Source organism: Gallus gallus, chromosome 3 (assembly GCF_016699485.2).
Source record: "Gallus gallus isolate bGalGal1 chromosome 3, bGalGal1.mat.broiler.GRCg7b, whole genome shotgun sequence".
Classification (NCBI taxonomy): domain Eukaryota; kingdom Metazoa; phylum Chordata; class Aves; order Galliformes; family Phasianidae; genus Gallus; species Gallus gallus.
This window is the reverse complement of record NC_052534.1, coordinates 44,144,083-44,166,489: the sequence shown is the minus strand read 5'-3', so window position 1 is coordinate 44,166,489 and position 22,407 is coordinate 44,144,083. Positions and strand designations below refer to the sequence as shown.

The following is a 22,407-nucleotide window of genomic DNA, read 5'->3' as shown; positions in this document are numbered from 1 at the left end:
GAGAAAAACAGGGATAAGCAAGGCCAACCATATCTTCTTGTTTGTAGAAAAAAACAAGGTTTGCTTTCAATAAAAATGTACAAATGTAAATTAGTTTCACTGCTCATCATGTGCTTGTCATCACAAGTAAAGTTAGCATTGTAACAACCCTTTTAACGCAACACACCAATAAAACTTAAGAATTTTGTAATAACTTAAAAAAGACTTCACACACAGAAGTGAATAATGATGCCTGAGCCTTGTAACAACAAATACACCCCTCATCCACCTTCACAAATAACATGGCCTAACCAATACCTCTTGATAGCTAAGAAACTGTGCTTTCATTTCCTGCGTATTAATATATGATAACCTTGATGTCATTTAAACTGCCATGGAATGACAAGCTCCTTCCTCATGAGCATCTTCATTCATTTTTACCAGTATCTGCACCTCCAAAACAATTTATCAAATCAACTTCTAAATGCTTTTCCTTCATATACTCACATCAGGATTGCAAACGCTCTCAGTCAAAGGGTTTAGGCTTAGAGCGTGGATGCAAAAGACAAGCTGACCACAAGAGACATTCCAAAGTCATGGAATGCAAAAAAAGCAAGAAGAAAAGGTTCATGCTACATTTTTTCCTGGGTCAAACATTAACAGTGCTCATATAGGCATGAAAACACTTACTGAGGAAAGTGACACAATATAAAAAGTTAGAGCTCAGAGATGGTTTAGTATAATCAGGCAGGGTTCATGCAGCCTCCAAAAGTACACAACAACGTTCTGATTTTCTCCAACTTGTTCAATATCAGGAATAAAACAGACGAAAAGGTTCTGTTTGACTTTTCAGGTGTTGTGTAATGCCACCCACCTTTCCACTGCTTTTGTACTGATCAAAATATATACAAAGGAGCCAGGTGAGCCTTGCAGTACAATATTTGGAAACAGAAAAGTTACAGATTTTAAAGATCAAAGAGGGACTTAAATATGGTTTTCTGTTTTACATTGTCTTTTGTGCAAGGGACTGCAAAACCCTTGGTCAGTTCTGCATGTGTACCTGACAATACTAGAAGCTGAGCACACTCCACAATAATAGAGGGTGAATGTACACAAGAAGAACCACATAGATCAAATTGTTTTGTCCCGTTTTTGCTATCTCCTGCACATCCCACTTATCTTGAGCTGACTTTAATTTTCACTAGGCACTTCCATAAGAATGAAATCCAGCAAGAAATGGACAGGGTTCTTTGGTACAAAAATAAGTTTAATTAGTCCAAGAGTCAAATTACCAATATGTCAGTGAGAGGAGTGAGGCAGGATGTGCAGATAGCAGCAGAGCCTGTGAGGGAAGACCAAGGGAAAAAGAAATGGGAACAATTTCTTTTAATGATCAATTTGACTAGATCAGAAGTCCCACAACGCTACTACAACAAATGTTTAGAATAACACAGAAGCAGATCTTAAATTAACACGCATTCATATGTACCCACTCATAATTCTATTTTCATATATATTACTAGTAAACAGACAACACAGAGAAGGGTAGAGATCCCGGTCATTGTAAGGTAACATGAAGTTGTGTCTTTAGGGTCTTAGCTAAAAGACTCAGAAAACTGCCTCAGAACATCCATAGCCACTGCTTTATTAGTCTTAATGTGTAATATTTTAATGTGTAAGATATTACATTACTGTTATTTATTTTGTGAGCACTTGAAAAGCAGAATGTCGCCAGGAAGTCTTTGTTTACTTCTTGTCAATCCACACAGAATATTATCTTCAAAAATAACACCAGGGTATTTTCCTTTTGACTAATCCCATATTGTTCAGCGCTTCTTAAAGAGGCCCCCAGGCTTGATAAGATCCTCATATTTATGTGACCATTTTTATCTTTTCAAGCAAATAAATAGTAAATAAAATTGAACATAAGACCTACTTTTAGTCTACCGCTTATATTTTCTCTCCAAAAGAAATAACTTCCCTTCATCAGTAAAGAAAATTATTAAGAAACCTAGAACTAGTCAATGAACAACTAATGACTTTAGTCAACTAAGAAGTTATTTCATATGTAACATCTTAATCATGAAGCATGTTATCAATTCCATTATTCCTGGCTCCCAACAACAGTCTGTGTTTCTAGAAATAAATACAAATATATACAACATTTTCACCATTTCATCATGACTACATTATTACTTAACATTTTCACTCATTGTAGTGGTAGGAAAAAATGGGCCTTAGAATTATTTTCAACAATCATTCCAAGATAACAATAACTTGTATGCATGCCAGCTGCAAACTCTCTGTGGAATAAATTTCTAAAATACTTAAGGCCCTATTCAATATTCTTTGTGTGTCCTCACAAAAGCTCACCAACATTCTGACAGAGAACTGTATATAATGGTACGCAGCATTTTTTTTTTTTTTGCTTTGTTTGTTTTACAATTTTCCTCAGAAAAACAAAAAAAAGCCCACAGTTGGTTCCTATTTCTGTGGAGGAGATTTTAACACACATTGTCCTCCAAAACTTCTTCCTCGGATTAGGCTTCAATAGGATAACTTAGGAAACAATTTTAAAGTGACAGTATCAGCCCCATTTGAACAGACATGGTGGTTAAAAGGTAGGTGTATTTTTTTTAGTTCTGCTGTTCTCTTTCAAAGAATAAGAAAAAAGAATATTCACCACATAAGAGAGAAAGCTCTATATATCAGCACAGTTAGTGCTGTATAAGGCACCCATCAGCTGCAAATCAGCCCTTCAGTAAAGTCGTTCTCAACCACTGCTCCATGTTCAAGCAACAGCATTGCTGATCAGGAAAAAAGTCACTACAAGGGATCACCAGCAGACTCTATCCCCACATCAGCCATTAACCATTAAAATGCACTCTCAAAGCATTAGCCAGCCTGGCACTACAGAAAAGAGAGGACGAGCAGTGGTGGCAATTCCAGCTTGCATTCATCAGGCCTCTAGGCTGATCAGTTTTCTTCTCATTGGACACAATTTAACATTAAACTCATGATTTCTGAATGTTCTTAGCTTTACTGCTTTAAAACTTTGAATTCTCTCCAACACATAGGTATTTCCACTGTTTCCACTGAAGCACAAAGAGCCACTGAGCAAACGTGCACATAGAAAAAACATATATAAATCAATGTGGAGGAAGCAAAGTGATAAAACAAAAAAGACACTAATTTTGAAATAGGACATGAAATCATTTGAGCTTAAGGTAAATAGTAGTACAAAAGTTGCCCACAGAAACACTTGCATTTATAGCAAGCTCCCTCAAGAACTGACTGACAGAAGACAAAAAAGCACAACACCTCTCAAGTAGCAGACACTCTGCTCATGTAACTTGAACCACTACTGCAAATATAGAAAGGGAATACCAATTTGGCTCCGCAGTAGTCAGTAGCGCATGAAGATTCCCATCTTCCATCAGTCAGAGAACATACATATAGTACTCAAAATGAGTAACTGTTTAATTTAGTGTTTCTCATTTATACAATTAAATCATTTTCATTAATAAAAAAATATTAAACACGCATCTGTAAGTTTCCTGAAGTTTTTAACTGAACAACCCATCGGCAAGGAGCATAAATTGATTGTAATTTATAAAGCAATACATGCAGAAGTGGAACAACAGTTGAGGAATCATTCTTGCAACCTCACTGAAAAGGTAAAACATTACAAAAGAAACAATCTTCTAAAAGCAGACATAAAACCAAGATCTGCCTTTGGTATTTATCTTGACAAACTTCTAAAGATGTACTGAATAATTAAAATTCCAGAAGCATTCATGAGCTCAGTGCAATGCCATGCGTGTCACAGCCCTAACAGATACATTCATCCAAGGACGTTCTACATATGCTTATTTTGAAGGCCCCTCTCACGGAATAATCTCCTACTGAAAATAAGCCCATTTTAATTATATTATTACATATTTTAATTTAAATATATGATTAGTATTTGTTTTACAAGTAAGAGGTTACCGTTTTAAAATCTATCTGTAAGCAAATCCTTCTGTGCAAACTTCAACAAGAGAAAGCAATACCAAGCAGGAGGAGAAGTCATATGGACACTACTAAGAGTCAGCGATGTAAGTCAATGGTTTAGCCTCGTCTGGAATGATACAAGTTACAGAAAAAAAAAAGCCTTCCTCAGCAAAAAAAACCTTGGAAAACTTCACAGAGGAAAATTAAAATAAATAAATAAATATAAAGAGACTTAGAGTAGAAGGAATTTAAACGTTCACCTGTTTCACCAGTGAAAGAAAAAAAAATAAGAAACAACTGAATATGAACAAAATACAAAAGAACACCTAAAATAGCAAGACTAACATGCTAATGAGGTCTGTTCTCCATACGTCATAGCACAACTGCAAAGTGGCATTAAATGGAAGAAACATATAGGAAATTAAAAAACAATCAAAGGAATTAATTGCCATGTATTGCACATCTGTCCTGTCTTGCCACAATAACTCACTGTGGACATCGAGCATCTCCAGAGTTACAAGAATAACACATTTTGGAAAATATATTATTTACCTCATAATATATTTTTTAAGCATTCCGAGTAAAAAAAGCATTGGCACAAATTACAGTGTTTCCCCCTTTCCTTCCCAGTCTCATCTTTGCCATAGTATTCCTAACTCTTAAGTGCTTTGAGGAACCTTTTCAGAGGGCGGGATATTGGACTACATCACATCATGTACTTTGAAAGCAATTCTTGTATTTACAGAGTTTTTTTGGGAGTGCTGGAAGCTTTGTGCGTGTTTGTTTTTACTTTCTTCATTAAAACAAAAGGTTGCTGCTTAAATCACTTGGAGCAGCAACTCACATAAGGCAGTGTTTATAAATCTGCAGCTAACGGGGGAGTACAGTTCACAATCAATATTCAGAAACATTTGTCTACCACAGCAAACGTAAAGCAACAATTCCTCAGTCACGTAAAGCATGTCTGTATACATAGTGTACAAACAGAAACCTTTCACTGTGAAGGCTGAAGGCGTGAACTTCGTAACCACAAGGGTATTACCTCGAAGTTCTCAAAAGCAAACACTGCAGCCCTGTAAACACAGATTTTATATACTATAGCAAGCCAACAAATCAGCAGAGGAGATAATGTTAGCACTGATATGGTGGACTACGTGATCTCCTGTGCTCTCTTTAAGCACAGCACGTTGTCATGTCATTCTTAGCAGACAACAACCACGGCGAACAGGGAGGCTGAGGCAGGGCGCCTGAGGAAGCGGACCTCAGGAAGGCACCGTGCGGCTGGACGCGGGGCAGTTCGGCGGCAGAGCCCAGCACACACAGAAGCTCGCTGCTTCGCGCCAACTGCAGCAGCAGCAGCAACAGGCGGCTGCGGAGCCCCTCAAGGACCAAACGGCCAAGCACGCAGCCTGCATGAGGACTAACTCGCTTCTTTTGCACGTCGCTGCCAGCAAGCACCATGCCAGGCCAAGAAAGCGTCACGGCCAAATAGGTTCGTGAATCCCGCAAGGCTTGCCCAGCGGTATTTACGTAGATATAGCGGAGGGAAATAGCAATTAATTAAAAACGACTCTGGCTGCAGGCCCTGAACGCGCTGTCACGGGCCCCCCCTCAGCAGAGGGCTGGAAGAGGGCAGGGCAGCCTGCCTGCCCGCGCCGTGACGCCGTGACCCCGTGCCCTGACCGCTCCCGCACCGCTGACAGCGGGCACCCACCCACCAACGCGGACACGGCCGCAAGAAGACAGCACACAGCGTCCCCATGGAGCCGACACCTGCCGCAGCGGCAGCGATGCGGGCAGGAAAGGGCGGACCAGCATCCGGGCTCTCGGCAGGGGTGCGCGCTCACTCACCTATCATGGCGGCCGGGAGAGGAGGACAGAGGAGGGGGCGCGCGCACGCTCCCAAGCCCGCTGCTCGAGCGCTCCGAACCCGGGCACCCGCCCGACGCGAGCGGTCAGAGGAGGAAATGCAGCCGGCAGCGAACTGCACGTGCGCTGCGGGGCTCCCTGGGTAACGTAGTTCTCGCGTTCTCACGTTGCCTCACGTGGCTGTTGGCTTTCCCCGTGTGGACACACGCGCACACGCACAGACACACGCTCACGCGCGCGCGCTTTAACTGATTTCTGCCAACTGCTGTCGCGCAGCGCAGTGTCCCGCCGGTTTCCCGCGCACCCGCTCGTGGGCCGCGTGCCGTTCATTTTGCTGCCTGCGGGGTTCCTCCGGCGCTTCCCCACCCGGCAGCGCGGCGGTTGTTGACGCGTTGCTTAGCGACGGGCGCGCGGCCCGGCCGGTGGCACAGGGGTGAGGGGGAGCGCCCGGGGCGAGCGGAGGTGAAGCGGGGGCTCCGGGGACAGCGGGACGAGCCGGGAGCCGGGGAGCGAGGGCGGCGGCTCGAAGGAGCGGGAGGAGGGCGAGGGCGGCGGTGCCGCTGGCTGCGGGGTGCGCGGGACGGCTCGGTGCTCGGGTAGCTGACTGGGGCCGGCCGTTGTTTGCTTGTGCTTTTGCAGTCCGCGTGCCGATTCTCGCCCGCTGCGGGGAGATGGTAGTGGAGGAAGCGGGCTGCGGCCCCGCCAAGCCCGCGGGGAACAGGCGTCCCCAGAAGCAGGAGCCGCTGGGACACGTGAAGAAAACCAAGCAGCAGGTCTCTGACGGCTTCACTGTTAAAGCCATGATGAAAAACACCGTGGTACGTTTGCGGCTAGCGTAGTGGTGTTAAGTGGCGCCCTCAGACGCGTCCTCTGGGCGGGGAGCGAAGCCTGCCAGGCAGGGGTGTGCGTGCTGGAACTGCGTCTGGAGTTTGCTGGTTGCTACGGCTGCCTGCAGGTTTCACGGGCTTGTTCTCACCAGGTAACAGCCTATGCCTGTGGAAATAGAGGCGCCTTTCTTTCTGCAAGGTCCTGCGTTGCATGGTGCGGGCGCTGTGTTGTTAGCTGTCAGCCCATAGAGCTATCTGCAAGGCTCCCAGCCTCGCGCTTTGCAGCGTGCTGCCAGACGATACTGTAAGCACTTCACGTGTAAGTGCTTACACGTAGTGACGCAGCGTGGAATAAGTTTGCTGTGCGTGTCACGACAGATGGCAAAGATCTGGAAAATACGGTCATTTTTAAACTAAACTCGGAGAACAGTAAAACCTTGCACAGAATTAGAATAGTAGCCTGTAGAGGAACTAGTTCTCCATCTGATATTTCAAAGGCTAAGAGGAATGGATCCAGCAAACTTCATTTTCATTAGTAACCTGTTTTCTAATGAACTTAGAGGTACATGAGTGAAAACAATGGGATCAAGGCCGTTCAAATTGCTTTATCTTATTTGTCTACTTTTATCATAGTTAAGGAACAAATATAAAAGCTTCAATTAGTGCAGAATGCAAATAGTCTACATGTAAGTGAAGGAATTGATATGAAACTCCTGAATTGGATTTGTATTTCTCTTTATTTAGACACAATTCAGTGCTTTAACTAGCTATTGTTTTTTCTGTTTTGCTTTTTTTTAAGTTATTATCATTATTATGTTTATCATTCTGATTTCATCTGTGAAACGTATCATTTCCCTTGTTTTGATATAGCATTCTAATTTTTGAGGTCTACAGATTTGTTTTCTGTAAGAACACTCTCTTAAGAAGAGTAAAAAAATCCATCTTTTAACAAAGTTTAAATGGAACAGAAGTTCTGTACATAAACGTTTTTAGTAAAATGAAAACTTGTTTCACTTCAGTGGGAAGAATGCAAGGCTAAAATAATCCAAGGAGTGATTTATAGATGGTTTAGTTTGTTTGGTTTTAATCCTGTAGATGTGGAATAGACTCTGAGCTTAGGGATTATTTTTAAAGACTTTTCTCTCTACAAAATTAAAGTCATTGATACTTAGATGTGTTTGTTTATATCTTGATATGTAAGAGATACTTGGTTTAGTCTAGAAGAATCAGTGGTTTCAAAAGGGACAAATATATGTATTTTGTTTTTAAAAAGAGAGCCTTGACTTATGAGCATAACTAGCTATCACTTGAATCAGAATTCAAGTTTTCTTTTAAAAAAGTGTAAAATTTTAACTTTTATAGTTACCAGTTCTAGCTTTCTAAACATCAGAATATTAAATCATGTGTTGCTATCAACACATGAGCAACAGCAAACAGGCAAACCTACTGCCTTTGGAGCCACTCATTGGATCATCTTTCATGTTGCTTGCATGGGCCTCTGGAGGTCATCTAATACAGCTTCCCTTAGCTGGGCCTGTCGCTAGCACATGAGTACCCTTCTCTAAGCTGTGGAGATCTTCAACAGCAGTGGTTCTTCTCTGGTCTATCTGGGAAGCTATCATGTTGCTGCCCTGCCTGTCTGCTGCTGTGGTACTCTGTTGGAGATAGGGCTAACTGAGTTCTGACCCATTCCACAGGTTCTTTTCCTAACTCCCTGGCTCCCTGGGAAGCAATGAGACTGTTTGAAGTCCAAGGCTGTTATTTTCCAAAAGTTCTGAGTGAGGACAGGCAGACAGGAATTATTTCCCTGGGGTCAATGTGCAAAATGTCAGAATAGAGTAAGGATTATCTCACTGCCACTCAGTCTCTGTAGAAATGAGAGTTTCTTTTCTCTTTTCCAACAACAGAGCTTGAGATTTATTAAGTACTCACTTGTCAGAGGTTGACATCATAGATGAAGTTGTCATGGAAGGCTTAGGAGTTGATTGGTGGGTTAAAAGCACAGCAAGCTAATATAGTTAAAGCATGGCAATTCTTTTTAACAGCATGACAGGGTGCAGTGTCGTCAGTGACTTGTTCAGCATCTCCAGGTCAGACTGTGAGGTACAGATTAATAACCTTTTGTGCATACGTGCAGTGAAAAGGGCGTAGGTTAGTGAATTACCATTATGCACATATGACTGTAAATATAGTAGTGAAGGTTCCAGAGTTCTTTGAAGTTTCTTGTGCGGGGAATGTCTTACTAGCTATTTTTTCATGAAAGTTGCTGGATAAAGTTTTTTTCTGAAGTCAGTTTTCACAGCCAGTGATAAGTACAGAAATGTAGGCTTCTGGTGACTTTCATAGAATATCCAAGACTTTTCTAAGCTCTGGCATATTGCATCTTAAATTTACTAATTGAAATACATTACTTAATAAATATTCACCAAGAAAATTGTTTCAGAATTGAAAAATGTGTTGTATGTTATTTCCTTCTGAAATTAGAAATTTGTATAGTGGTGGAATTTAGGGGCAAAATCCAATGAAGGCCTTCTATACTAACAAGCTAGATACTATGACATTTACCTTTTAATTGTTCTGTCCTCCAAGTAGAGTCAAGAGTGCCACATTATGTGCTCAAAGTTCACCTGTACTGCATGAGTAGCGTTAAGATTAAAATTAAAAACTTATATGCAAGGTATCAAGTACAATAATATCTCTACATGAACATGGACAGCAGGAAGATGCCTCTGTTCTCTTCTGATCCTCTCCAGACAATTGTCTATTTTTCCTATTTTCTGTAACTGTACATACTCGAGGGAGCCAAGTATTAATGCCCACTTCTCTTTTATAAACTAGTGGTAGAAACACTTGTAAGGAGAGTGTGTATTCAGTGTCCATCGTTACTAGCTATAAAGGATCTGATATTTTTTAGTAGAATTGGAACATAAGACATCTCTTCATGAATGCTGAGCCAATAAAGCTATGGAATAATGTTCTTGATTTTGCTGTTTTTAAAGAACTTTGAATTTTTTACACTGAAATGCCAGTTTCATCAGAAAAGACAGTTATCCTTTCTCTACAGGCCCTCCTTTAGTGACACTAGTGCCAATTATGTTGGAGTGTCTGCATCTGCAGAGTATCAGTCTTAACTCCTTTGAGTAGAATTCAAATCTTCTTCCTAGCTCTGTGTGAAAACCTGTAGGTTTTATAAAACATGACTAGTGCATCCGTCTGTGTGCTTCATGAAAGCAGTCAGTACCTGCTGTTAATAAGTGGCCACATCTATCCTGTGTGTAAAGCATAAAGTGTGTGTGTTTACTAAATGGATTTAGAAGTGAGGTGATAGTAAACATTGCTTGATTCATGGATTACAAAAAAAAAAAGCAAAGTATAGCTATTTAACATGGGGGAGACTTTGCTATGTGCAGAAACACAGCTCCCATCTCCAAAAAGAATGTAATTGTTTATAAGTAGGAAAAAAGTTGTTTAGATTACAATCCTGGATTTTCATTCCTCTGTTTCTCATTTGGAAGCCTGTATTGGAATGAACTCTTAGTCTTTGAAGTTTAAACTCCTTCAATTATCAGCCCTGTGTGTAGAGGACTTTCTCCCCCTTTATAATAATTCAGAGCAAGAATTTCTTTTTAACCACAGGGATAATATGATTTCATTTAAATTCTGATACTTTTGATTATGTATTTTTTTCATATTCACCCACCCTGTGTAACCAAAACTACTTATTTTATTTACGTTGTAGCAGTAACAGTGCCTAATCTGTTTTTATGACTATAGGAAAGTGCTATTTGCAAGAAGAAAGTTTTACATTTCTACTGTGGTAGTTAATTTATTGAAAAGATAGTAAGTTTGGAGCAAGTAATGTCAACCTAAAGGTGTATTTTGTTAAATGTGTATCGGACAGTAGTATGTATGTTTTTGGGGAACTGCTCCGGACTGTAAGGGAATTTAAACTCATTACTCTGGGAGGCAGTCCTATCTTCTTCCTGCTTCCGGCTATTTATTACTACTGTCACATACTGTGCCTACATTTGTACAGTAGGGGAACTTGTACATTTGTAGAAGTTCAGGGAACTGATTCTGCTGAACAACATCTTGTTCAAGCTAAGTGTACATGTGTGGTCTTCAGGGCTGAGGCAAGCAAAGATCCTTACTGCCACAAGGCTCCTCATTCCTGCCCTCCTACCTGTCCTGAAAGCATGCTTCTTCACTCCTTTTGTGTCTGCATTGGTGTTTCTTACAACTACACAGGAGGCTGGTAAATTAATACTGCAAGAAGGGGAGGAAACAGGAATGTGTTATAAGCATAAGTCCTTATCTGCAACATCTTGGTCTTAATTCACTTAAAACCAGTGGTGAAACCAAGTTTTAGCAGAGTAATTTCACAAACACCTAAAGCAGGATAAACTTGCAATAAACGCTTGTGTGGCCATGCAGTGAACTGGGCTAGGGTGTAGTTAAACCTAGATTAAAAGCAACAATTTTTTTTCATAGTGCAAACTTAACTTACAGCTCATCATGGTGTAGACTAACAAATCTGAGGCTGTTACACCCCTGCCTGCTTCTGTGCATTCCTGCCTCCTCTGTAACACTACTCATAGTTATGCAACTGAATCGATGAGGCACTTCAGTTGCATTAGATCCCAACATGAAAGGCTTCAACACAGTGTTTTTATTTCCCTTCAGAAAGGGAAAATATCCATGTTCCTTTCCAATCCTATTTCTTTTACCATAATAAGCACATTAATATTGTGACCATGATAGCATAACGCCAAAGCCGAACACTGAAAAGCACTTAGTGCTTAAGATCATAATACCTTCTAAGAACCTTTATTTTGTATTATGTTTTCCAGCTGTAATTTATGTGACTTAATCATACTGCTTTCGGTATTTAATACTTTAAGACTTTAAAATCAGCCCTTAATTTTTTGCAAAGGTGAGGGAAGGTTGATATTTTTTGTATCTACAGTGATAAGATTTGTTTAATATCCTCAAGCATATGAAGAAGTCATACTGTTTCATTTATGAAGATCTCTTACACACTTAAATCTCTGATAAATCTTTTTTTTATAATTCAGTCATACGACTTAAAATAGATAATAAACAGATTGAGTTAGAATCCCTTCCATATTTTTGATTGACATTTCTTAAGTTGCTTCATCTGACTCATAATATTTTACATATAAAAAGATTTTGTACAGTTTTAAATTTCATAGCTAGGGGAGGTAAATGTAAATTGATTTTAAAACATTATGGCAATGATGTTTCAAGAATCTTTTGCTAATCAGATTTTTATGAACTAATGAATAAAATATTCTAAATGGAGACAGTTATGAAGGCAGTTGTCAAATTCTGGCACTGAAACTAAAGCGTTTTGAACTTCGTAACCTAAACTAATATAAAAGAGCAAATATCACATTAAATTCTTGAAAGTGTACGATGGAAAAACTCTTGCAATATTACAGTTTATGTACAAGTTAAAATCCTGTAGAGGTTTGAGTATGTGGGTGTCTTAGTCTTGTGTTTCACTGTATGAAGTGAGCACCTGGTTTTCAGGTGCTTGACTCCCAACTATCAGAAGAAAATTTTAGAAAATAGGCAACAGTCTCAGAATAAGTTTCTAAGCAGTCACCGTGTTGGGTCCTGAGCAATTATCCTGAGTCAATATTTCCCAAATTTATGTAGTTCACTCTGACGGTAATGCCTCTTATTTATTTCCACGGAAACTACAAGAGAGACAAAGAGCACAATAGCAATATTTGATAGAGAAAATTCTCAGCTACAAAACACTCTTTTTCAACATAGTCACCACCATTAGCAATGAATTTACACCGGCAATGAACAGCAGCCTGTATCCTGTGCTTGTAAAAATCTGCACCAGTGGGGGTGACCCACTGTCACAGTTGCCACTGCTGAAATGCTTCACCGAGCTGCTCACTGTGCTCACATCCACTGTTGGTCTCCATCAACATTCAGCAAACGTCAATGAATGTCAGTGGGTACAATTTTCTCCACATGGAGGAATTCAGTGACACACCTTTGCTTCATATGCACTGCCACATCAGACCCCGTTTTGTCAGACTGCCCCTCTGCTGCCATCTGTCACACGGTAACGGAATGTAACAGAATATTGATGAGAAGATTCAACCTCTACTGCCATCCCACCAACATCTGCCTCTGACATTGTGGGCAAACAGAATGAAATAGGAGATGCTACTTGTGGAGCATCTCTCATTGCTGAGTTAGAAAGCATCCGCTATGCACCTTTCACCCATAGACTCCAGAAGTTCCCATAGGACGTATGGATGTAGCCTTTCTTTTAGAAAGCTGATTTGAAATCTTTGTTAAAAATGTAACATCTTATATGAACAAAAAGATAGTGAGACCAATTCTTTGTAAATGGAAGACTGATTAGTTGAAGGAAGTGAAACTCCTTTCTAAACAGGATGTCTTAATCCTACATTATAAGCAACAGTGGTAGAAATGGATGAATAATGGCACCTCCACCTCTTTTCTGAAATAGTTTTGTGGGACAAAAACCTAATATAGAGGATACCTCAAGGGAATAGAAAACTTGGCCAGAATGCAAGTGAGAAATCTTGAGCTGTCTATTGAATCACTGTTCAATTTAAAATTTAGAAGTAACGACAGAAGCAGAAGCTGCATCTTCTCTCCAGCTACATTCTCTGTGCAGTCATAAAGCAACCTACGCTTGTTTCTCTTCTCTTAATCAGGGAATCTTGAATCCTTTGTACACTGTTAATGCTTTGCAAAGAGGAATGACATTGTGAATATAACAGGATATAGGTTTGAAATTGGTAGTTTCAGCCCCGGTGTCTGGATCTTGATTGAGCCTAGGCTAAGATGCTAAGTTGGTAAACTAGGTGCCATTATGTGTATCACAGTCAAATATAAAAAATCATGTCTTTTAGAACCGTTCTGTGTATGTATGTCTCTAATGGATGTTTCACCCATCCATTGTGTTTAGGTTGTTGCAGAGTCATAAATGATCAGCACTTCAACACAGAATGGATTAAATACCACCTGAATTGACATTACATATTACATTTTTGTATGTTCTCTTGTCATGAGTACCAAAAATACCTCTTATGAAAAATCTGTGCATAATTTCTGAATTAGACCACAATATTTAGCAGCATCATACAACATCATGATAGAAGGAAATGCTACTCAGTAATGGGATTGAGTTGATTATAAAAAGAAAAATGGCCTATGGATTGTGCAGCACAACAGTCGGTAGGTCAGGATATGTTGTTTGCAAGGAGAAAGGGTCTGAAATTTATTCTTGGAAAGCTATACTGATATGAAGCCCCTTGAAGGAAGAGAAGTACTGACAAAAGGACAAGGATGGGATAAGAATGGGAATGGGACAGGGAAGCCATTGAGAAAGCTCTTTCTGGGGAAGGTCAGTGCAAAAGATATATTAAACAAAGATGAAGTGAGAGGAAGCACTTGCAGTGCATAGGCAGACTGGACTCTGTAAGGCTGCATCAGTGTTTGATAGCAGCAACAGGTGTTTATCAGCTGAGATGTGTGCTGCAGCTAATTCTTATACAATCTGTTCTAACTATGCAGCACGTACTGCTGCCAAGTCTGCATCTAATGCTGTGGGGATTTGAGTCAGCAGGCAGTGTCTGTGGCTGTCAACCTCTGGAAGCTGTCCCTTGTCTCACAGTCTCCTCTTTTCAGTGTTGTATCTTAAATGACATTGGAAACTTAGTGAAGACAGGAAAAATACCACAATGGCATTTACTCTTGAGAAAATAGTGGAAGAATCATGGAGTCACTCAGGTTGGAAAAGACCTTAAAGGTCAAGTCCTAACCATACTACCCTAACTAACAACCCTCTGCTAAACACTGAGGAAACAGGAAAGGAACTAAATAAGATTCTCCAAAGTGGAGAGCTGGATGGTCACCAATACAACAGGACTTTTGCTATGACTTTGCTCTGCAGATTTCTCCAGAGATGAGCAGAAAACAATTTTTACATTGTTTTAAATACTGAGGAGTGGAACCCTTGTCAAGCAAATGGAGGTTTTCTTGTTTTTACTTTTTAATATTTCTTTATGCATAGTCTATTTTTATCTGAAATAATGTGGTAGGGTTTTGAACTGGGCATATCTTCTTGTTTTCTTTCCTTTTCTTTTATTCTGCATGAAGTTTTCTCGACTACTTTGAAATAGCAATTACTGCAAAGCCAAAACATAGTGACCACCAGTGCTGTATTAGTAGGCTGATCAGATTTCTATACCGTGTAATATAAATAAGCTGTGGAAGACTGAGTTGTTCCTCCCAGCAGCAGTCAATTCCTTGGTATATTTGACATTCATGTAGGCAGATTGGTGTAGCTTTTCATTTTGATAGCATAGCTATATCATTTTTCCTAGAAAATTTATTGCACTCTGATAACTGATTTTCTGAAATAAAATACATTTTCAGTTAGATTAAGTACACTGTTGTAAAAGTCTGGTATGTGGACACAATTTGCTGAAGACTTCTGTATGAAGCCTTTCATTTAACAGTTACAGTCTGACTGTGGGTACCTTACAAATATTACAACTATTACAGTTGCAAATTTTTGTCTCTGAGAGGTGTAAGTAAAAGGTATGTGTAAAATTTCATTATAGAGAAATGTAATTTTAGAGTCAGAATAGACCTTCAATAGAACTTCAGTCAGGCTTCTTACCTGACAGTAGGTTGTTACCTTGGTTAGATAATAAAATATTAGATAATAAAAGCTGCCTGTGGGCAGTACACACGTAAGTTAACTCTTAATACATCTGTGATGCTATTTGTTAATGTAAGTGCAAGTTTGCATGCTTGTCTGTCTGAAAACAAGGTTCTTATTTAAAAAAGCAAACTTACTCTGCATTCCTGTTTTTGTAAAGAAAAAATAAGATCCTGATAGCAAGAGTGAATACATTTTTTTTTTCTATTTGATAACAGATGTGGATATAGCATCATGTGACTTAAGTGCAAGCTACTGTCATTAGCCTGTTCAGGATCATACAACGATTTTTTGTGATGGGAGATTCTTTATCACTTGTCTAGAACAAAACAAACAAAAATTCTGCACATAATTTAAAACTTAAAAGTTAAAGCATATTATAAAATACACTACGGATATAAACATGCATTGAAAACTCATTAATACCTCGAAGCGAGCATGGCATACTGTTGAGTTCCTATATAGGAGTCATGTGGAGGAAGAACAGGTGTTTAAACTTCTGTTTTGATACCTATTTCATTAGGCAGAAGCACATTACTGAAGTTTTTGCGCAGTCAGTAGACAATACATATTATTCTGCACAAAAAAAAAAAAAGCTTTAAATCAAAATCATAGGGTGCAGTATTTTCTTGCTTGTCTGTTTGATGTGCATAAGATATTTGTTCATTTTTCCATTATCCTATGAATGTTTTATTATAATGTTTGTCTCTATGTGCACCTTATTATAGTTACATGAAGTACTGCTTCTGCATAAGTTGCTTGGACTTACCCATGTGTTCTTGAAAATATCCATGTTTTATGGAATGAAGTATTATTTCTACAGTATCATAGAATCACAGAATCATAGCATGGTTTGGGTTGGAAGGGACCTTTAAGATCACCCAGTTCCAACCCCCCTGCTATATGCAGGGACACCTCCCTCTAGACCAGGTTGCTCAAAGCCCCATCCAGCCTGGCCTCAAATGCTTCCAGGGAGGGGGCATCCACAGCCTCTCTGGGCAACCTCTTCCAGTGTCTCACCAGCCTCACAGTAAAGAATTTTTTCCTTATATCTAGACTAAATCTACCCTCTTCCAGTTTAAAACTGTTTCCCCTTGTTCTGTCACTGCGTGCCCAAGTACTTTTACAACATATCTTACTGTAATAATGCTTTAGAAATATTTAAAAAATCCATAAGATTTGAGTTAGTTTCTTTCATTGTGAGTCTAATTGCATAAAAATAGAGGAGATACTTCATGATTTGTATTAAGAATGTTTCAAGACTAATCATTGCATATTTATTTTAAAAAAGATGGTGGCTTTAAAACTGTAGTAAAAAAAACAAATTATGTTCTATTTTTCTTACTGTCCTATTCTTATTGACTAAACCTGACATCAGTGTTATTAGATGTCTTCCTAGCTAAAACTTCTTAGAAAGTGGTATGTGCATACTTTACTGACATTGGCAGCCAGAAAGTGATCAACATCACAGAACTACACAATTGCAGGGGTTGGAAGGGACCTCTAGAGGTCAGTGAGTCCAACTTCCTGCTAAAGCAAGTTCTCTGCAGGAGGTTGCACAGGTAGGTATCCAGGCAGGTCTTGAGTATCACCCAAGAAGGAGACTCTGTAACCTCTCCAGGCTGCCTATTCTAGTGCTCATCACTCTTAGCAGAAAAGAAGTTCTTACTTGTGTTAGTATGGAATTTCCTGTGTTACAGTTTCTGCTTGTTGCCCCTTGTTCTATTGTTGCTTATCATCAAACAGTCTGCCCCCATCAACTTGATGTACTTAAGATGTTTATATAAACTGTAATGATATCCCCTCTCTGCTTCTCCAGACTGAAGAGTCCCAGGTCTCTCAGCCTTTCCTCATATGGGAGGTGCTGCAGGCCCTTAATCATCTTTTTCACTCTCTGCTGGACTCTTTCCAGGAGATTTCTGTCTTTTTTTGAACAGAGGAGCCCAGAACGGGACCAGTGTTCCAGATGTGGCCTCACCAGGGCAGAGTAGAGGGTGAGGATCTGCTCCCTGGACCTGCTGGCCATCCTCTTTTTAATGGGCACCAGAAGTACTTCAAGCTTTTGTTTTTCACAGAAGCTTAAAGCATGTATTCTCAGTTCACAAAGCAAGTCTGCTGACCTCTTTCTGCATTGTTATCTGCTGTTGAATGCTCACTTTTTCAATGACTTTCTTAACCTATCCTCCAGATGTACCATTATTACTTATTAATGAATTTCTCTTAAAATCATGCTCAACAGGGTTTTTTGTTTTTTTGGGGTTTTTTTTTTTTTTTTTTTTGGAGGGCAGGGGGTGGCTGGGGTGTAGTTCCATGTGTCTAGAAACCTTTTAAGAGCATGTATTTATAAAGCTTCTATGCAGAACTTACTAGAATACTCTAGATAAACTTTTTTTTCTGTAAAAAAATATCTTAAGAAATGAGCTCACTATACTTCTGTGTTGCAGATTTATGAAGTAAGACTGAAAAAATTGTTTTCACTGGAAATGTATATTTGTTAACTGAATTTTTACATCTTTTGTGCTGTTTTACAAATTCATCCCATGTCCTTCTAATTTGTGTATCCTTCATTTATTTTGTCAGATTTTAGGTCAATATTTCAATGCCAGTGGAACAGTTGAGATATCTATGTAATGTTGTCTGTCAGACTCAAAAAGAGATTTCTGCATGAATTGTATAACTTTTAGTTGAGTTAGAAGATGGGGTTTTTAGAAAGTCATACAACTGAAAGGTAATGGGGTGTTAGAGAGACCATTACATCTGTGAATTATGCCTAAGTTTAGTTTAATTAGCATCACTATCAGAAAATTGCAGTTCATACCTATATATAATTAACGCAGAATGGTCAAATTTCACTTTATAAATATTTTACAGTTAGACACACACATTCAGAAGACAGTACCTTGAAAATCGGCAAAAATAATGTTTTTGCATACTTCTGGCTTCAACTTAAAACCTATTTAAATCATTATAACCTTCTAGTATGCCTTTGGGCATATTTAACATTTGATAGAATCATATAATGGTTTGGATTGGAAGGGACCTTTAAGATCATATAGTTCCAACGTCTGTGCTAGAAGCAGTGACACCTTGTACTAGATCAGGTTGCCCCAGGCCCCAGCCAACCTGTCTTTGATCAGTGTTACGGATGGGGCATACCCAGCCTCTTCGAGCAGTCTGTTCCATTGCTTAACCACCCTTACGGTATAAAAAAATTCTTTCTAATATCTAGTATAAATCTAGCCTCTTTCAATTGAAACCATTACCCCTAGTGCTACCATTACAGGCCTCGTTGAAAAGTCTTTCAGCAACTTTCCTATAAGCTTCAAGTACTACAGTCTTAGAGGTCATTATTGGAGTAGCATATGTGCTATTGTACGGTGGTGACAGTGTAGCATCTAATCACTTCTACCAAAGGGTGTGATGAGCACAAATGAAAACCTGCATGTATGGACATGCAGAGAAGGGCCATTACAAAATACATTTTGCAAGTGTTGAGTTTTAATCTGAGCAAAATGATTTAATAGAAACGTATGCCTCTGCTTTGTTGAACTAAATGTGAATATTAAAATACATACAGTGCTGCCAGTATAATATTCAAGTTAGAGTAGTACTGTTTATTACAATGCTGCTATTATTCAGGATGGCAGTCAAGGTTTAATATTTTATCTGATGTTGTATGAAGATTTCTGGTCATCCAGTGTGAAGAATTCAGGCACTGTGCAAAAACTGTATAATGTCCAGCACTTCATAAAAAAAAAATAATAATTAGAAAAAAATAAAAATAAGCAAATAAATTACAAAGCTGTATTAGTAGAAATCAGACATTTACACTTTTCTGCTTGTATGAGATTTCACAAACTCTTCTGTCATTATCTGAAATGTTATTATTATTACAGAAATTTAAATGAGTATGAACCATATTGTGCCTACTAATAGTGTAGAACATTCACACCTTTGGATATAAATTTCATTGAGGAAATTACAACAAGTTCAGCAGGGTTACTTTGGTTTGAATTATCATTTTTCCTTTCTCCTTCTACCAGATAGATTTTTTTTTCTGCTTTCTAAATTGTTTTTATTAACAAGTAAGAATAAAAAGAAGTATTTAGGGGATATATTAAAATAAGTTTGCATAGGTAATTTCTGAACTGCCAGTAATTAATCAATAAACTGTATATTTTGTTTTAAGTTTGATAATCCATATTCTTTTTAATGCCAACCTTGCACTCCTATTGTTCTACTTCCAGCCAGTGGAATACTGTGGGCTCTTGTTCTTTTATGATATTACAAATTTTTCTTTTTTACCTTTATAAGTAGCTCTGGCTAAGATGCACAAATGACATTTTCTGTTTGAAGTCACAAGTTAGAATTCATATTTTAAAGAGGCTGAATGCACACCAGCTGATTACCTGAAGCCCTTCCCATTAAATTGGAGGTAGATTTCCTTTTGTCAGTAGTTCCTCTAAAGCCTTAACTCTTGTGTTCTTTTGGATCTATTGGGCAAAGATATTTCTGTAGTTCAATTATCAGGATCATAGAATCATAGAATTGTTTGATTTGTACGGGACCTTCAAAGATCATCTAGTCCAACCTCCCTGCAATGAACAGAAACACCTACAGGTAGATCAGGTTGCTCGGAGCCCCATCCAGCCTGACCTTAAATGTCTCCAGGCACAGAGTATCCACCACTTCTGGGCAACTTGTTCTAGTGCTTCGCTACTATCCCCTCCCTTGACTTGCTGACCATGTTCCTTTTGATGCAGCCCAGCATACAGTAGGCTTTCTGGGCTACATGGACAGGTTGCTGGCTCATGTCGCTTGCCTTTCACAAGTACGCTAAAATCCTTTTCAGCAGGATATGCTGCTGTGAAGTGAAAGTTATCAACTTGATATGTTGTGGGAAGAAAAGAGGGAAGAACGAAGTCACAACCTGCTGAGCTTGTATTTTTGTTCCCAAATAAATATACAGATGGTGGAAATAATATTTAAGGGGACCTTACTAAAAGTAGATTTTAGTCTTCATAATAGAATTTCATGTTCTGTATTTTCAGTAGACACGTGTTCCTCTTTTATGGTCTTCCTTCAAGTTGCTGACCTCCAAAGAAGAATGGGAAATCACATACATCACTGTATTCAGCATGCTGTAGATGGTTTCTGTAGCAAGGCGTCATCTGTTTCAATTGCTGAAGTGCCTCATTCCTTCAAAAAACAGTTTACAGAACTTAGCTTCAGATCTAATTTATTCTCTTTGAGTTGCCCTGACATTAGGGGCATTCAACTGTGAAACATTATTTTGCATTTTAGATTTGTATTGTGTCTAACGTGATGAGGCAGTAAGTCTTTGCTTAGATATCCGGGAAGTACTGTAATGTAAACATGGGTTCCTACCTAGGGGGATAGTTTTGTATCCCACTTAAGTTTCATATTTTTCGTTGTAGGGGGGGATTATGTCATCCTGTATGGCATTTAGTAATGTCTTCTTTAGCTGTATTTTCACAGAATCTCAGAATCACAGGGGTTGGAAGGAACCTCAAGAGATCAAGCCCAACCTCCCTGCTAAAGCGGGTACCCTAAAATATGTTGCACAGGTAGGCGTCCAGGTGAGTCTGGAATATCACCATTGAAGGAGACTCCACAACCCCTGGGCAACCTGTTCCAGTGCTCTGTCACCCTTACCATAAAGAAGTTTTTTTGCATGTTAGTATGGAACTTCCTATGTTCAGTTTTTAGGCCCTTACTCCTTGTCCTATCACTGCACACCACTGAGAAGACCCTGGTCCCATCCATTTGCCTCCCACCTCTCTTTAGATATTTATTTAACAGACCTCCTCTCAGTCTGCTTTTCCCCAGGCTGAACAGACCCAGGTTACTCAGCCTTTCCTCATACAGGAGGTGCTCCAAGTCCTTTATCATCTTTGTGGGAAAAGACATTCAGGAATCTTGTTTCTTTTGTTCCCTAGTCTTTTTGATGGTTTTCTTCTTCCCCGGTTGATTGCTCTTGTTGTATTCTGACTTTACTTCATGGTCCTGTAGACCAGCTCTTGGAGGTATAGTGTATGAGCTATCCACTGAATGAGCTATAATGACATCTTTACTTAGAAGTCACAAACTGATTAGAATGATCATTTTGGATCATATTTTTCTAAAGGAAGTAACATGTGCTTATAAGGGATACTTTCAGAAGTTTTGCTATAGTTGTTGTGTTTTTGAAAGGACTGTAAGCTGGTGCAGTATTTGCATCCAAACCTCAGAAAAGTTATGCTACTGCCTGTGACAAATTGAAAATAAACCATCGCGTCCCTGTATTCCTGTGCAATAAGCATCAAAACTAATCCCGATATCCTCCTTTTCTTGCATTTGTTTATTTGTTTTTTGTTTGTTTGTTTTGTTCTGTTTTCTGCTTGATTAATCTCAAAGGTAAGCTTTTCCTTCTGACATTGAATAGGTGTTAGGTGTCTCCTAAGATCATCTTGATTAGCCTCTCAATTGGAGCACTCTTCTCTGTTTTTCAGTATTGTTATGAGGCATGAAGGCAACTAATTATGCTTGTAATGTTTTTTTCTCAAACTCACTTGAAAGTGACCAGTGGATATACTTTTGTTAAGAATGAGTACAGGCAAGCGTAAAAGCAGCATTGGATATATAAGCCTTGTTTCCTTATGGAGCTGTGTTAGAATGTGTACCCATAGCCATAATTTCCATTCACTAGGAATAATATGAGCTAACAAAATAAAATAACTTAATAAAACTAAACTATTGCAATCTCAAATGCGGGCTGTACAAGCAAGAAAAAGATTTACTTTCTTTCTATCACAGGCCATTCCTTGAAGATGAACCAAAAATCTCTGAGCACATAAGTGAATTACATTAGTGATGGCACTTTTTATGTATTGATGCTCAGTGAAGAGCCAAGAAGGTCTAAGTAACTTCATTTTGATGGTCTCTATTGTCTTGCGTATAGTATTCAGAATGTGCTAGTCTTCTGATCTCCTT

At 39.0% G+C, this 22,407-nt stretch overlaps 2 protein-coding genes across 4 annotated transcripts in view; one reads left to right on the top strand and one right to left on the bottom strand.

Moving 5' to 3' along the window:
• Window positions 1-5,916, bottom strand: part of PARK2 (parkin RBR E3 ubiquitin protein ligase) — a 680,874-nt gene extending 674,958 nt beyond the window's left edge. For all 3 annotated transcript variants that reach the window (XR_005858705.2, XM_419615.8, XM_040698150.2), the window contains exon 1: window positions 5,824-5,916. Coding sequence is in view for 2 of the 3 variants with exons in the window: in XM_419615.8 (XP_419615.4) it covers window positions 5,824-5,830 (7 nt within the window). In the remaining variant the exon portion in view is untranslated. The remainder of the gene's footprint in view (window positions 1-5,823) is intronic.
• Window positions 5,917-6,239: 323 nt separating this feature from the next.
• The window catches only part of PACRG (PARK2 coregulated), a 191,576-nt gene continuing 175,408 nt past the window's right edge, over window positions 6,240-22,407 (top strand). The window contains exons 1-2 of the mRNA XM_419614.8: window positions 6,240-6,274; window positions 6,481-6,659. Of these exons, the coding sequence (XP_419614.2) occupies window positions 6,513-6,659 (147 nt within the window). The 5' untranslated portion in view covers window positions 6,240-6,274; window positions 6,481-6,512. The remainder of the gene's footprint in view (window positions 6,275-6,480; window positions 6,660-22,407) is intronic.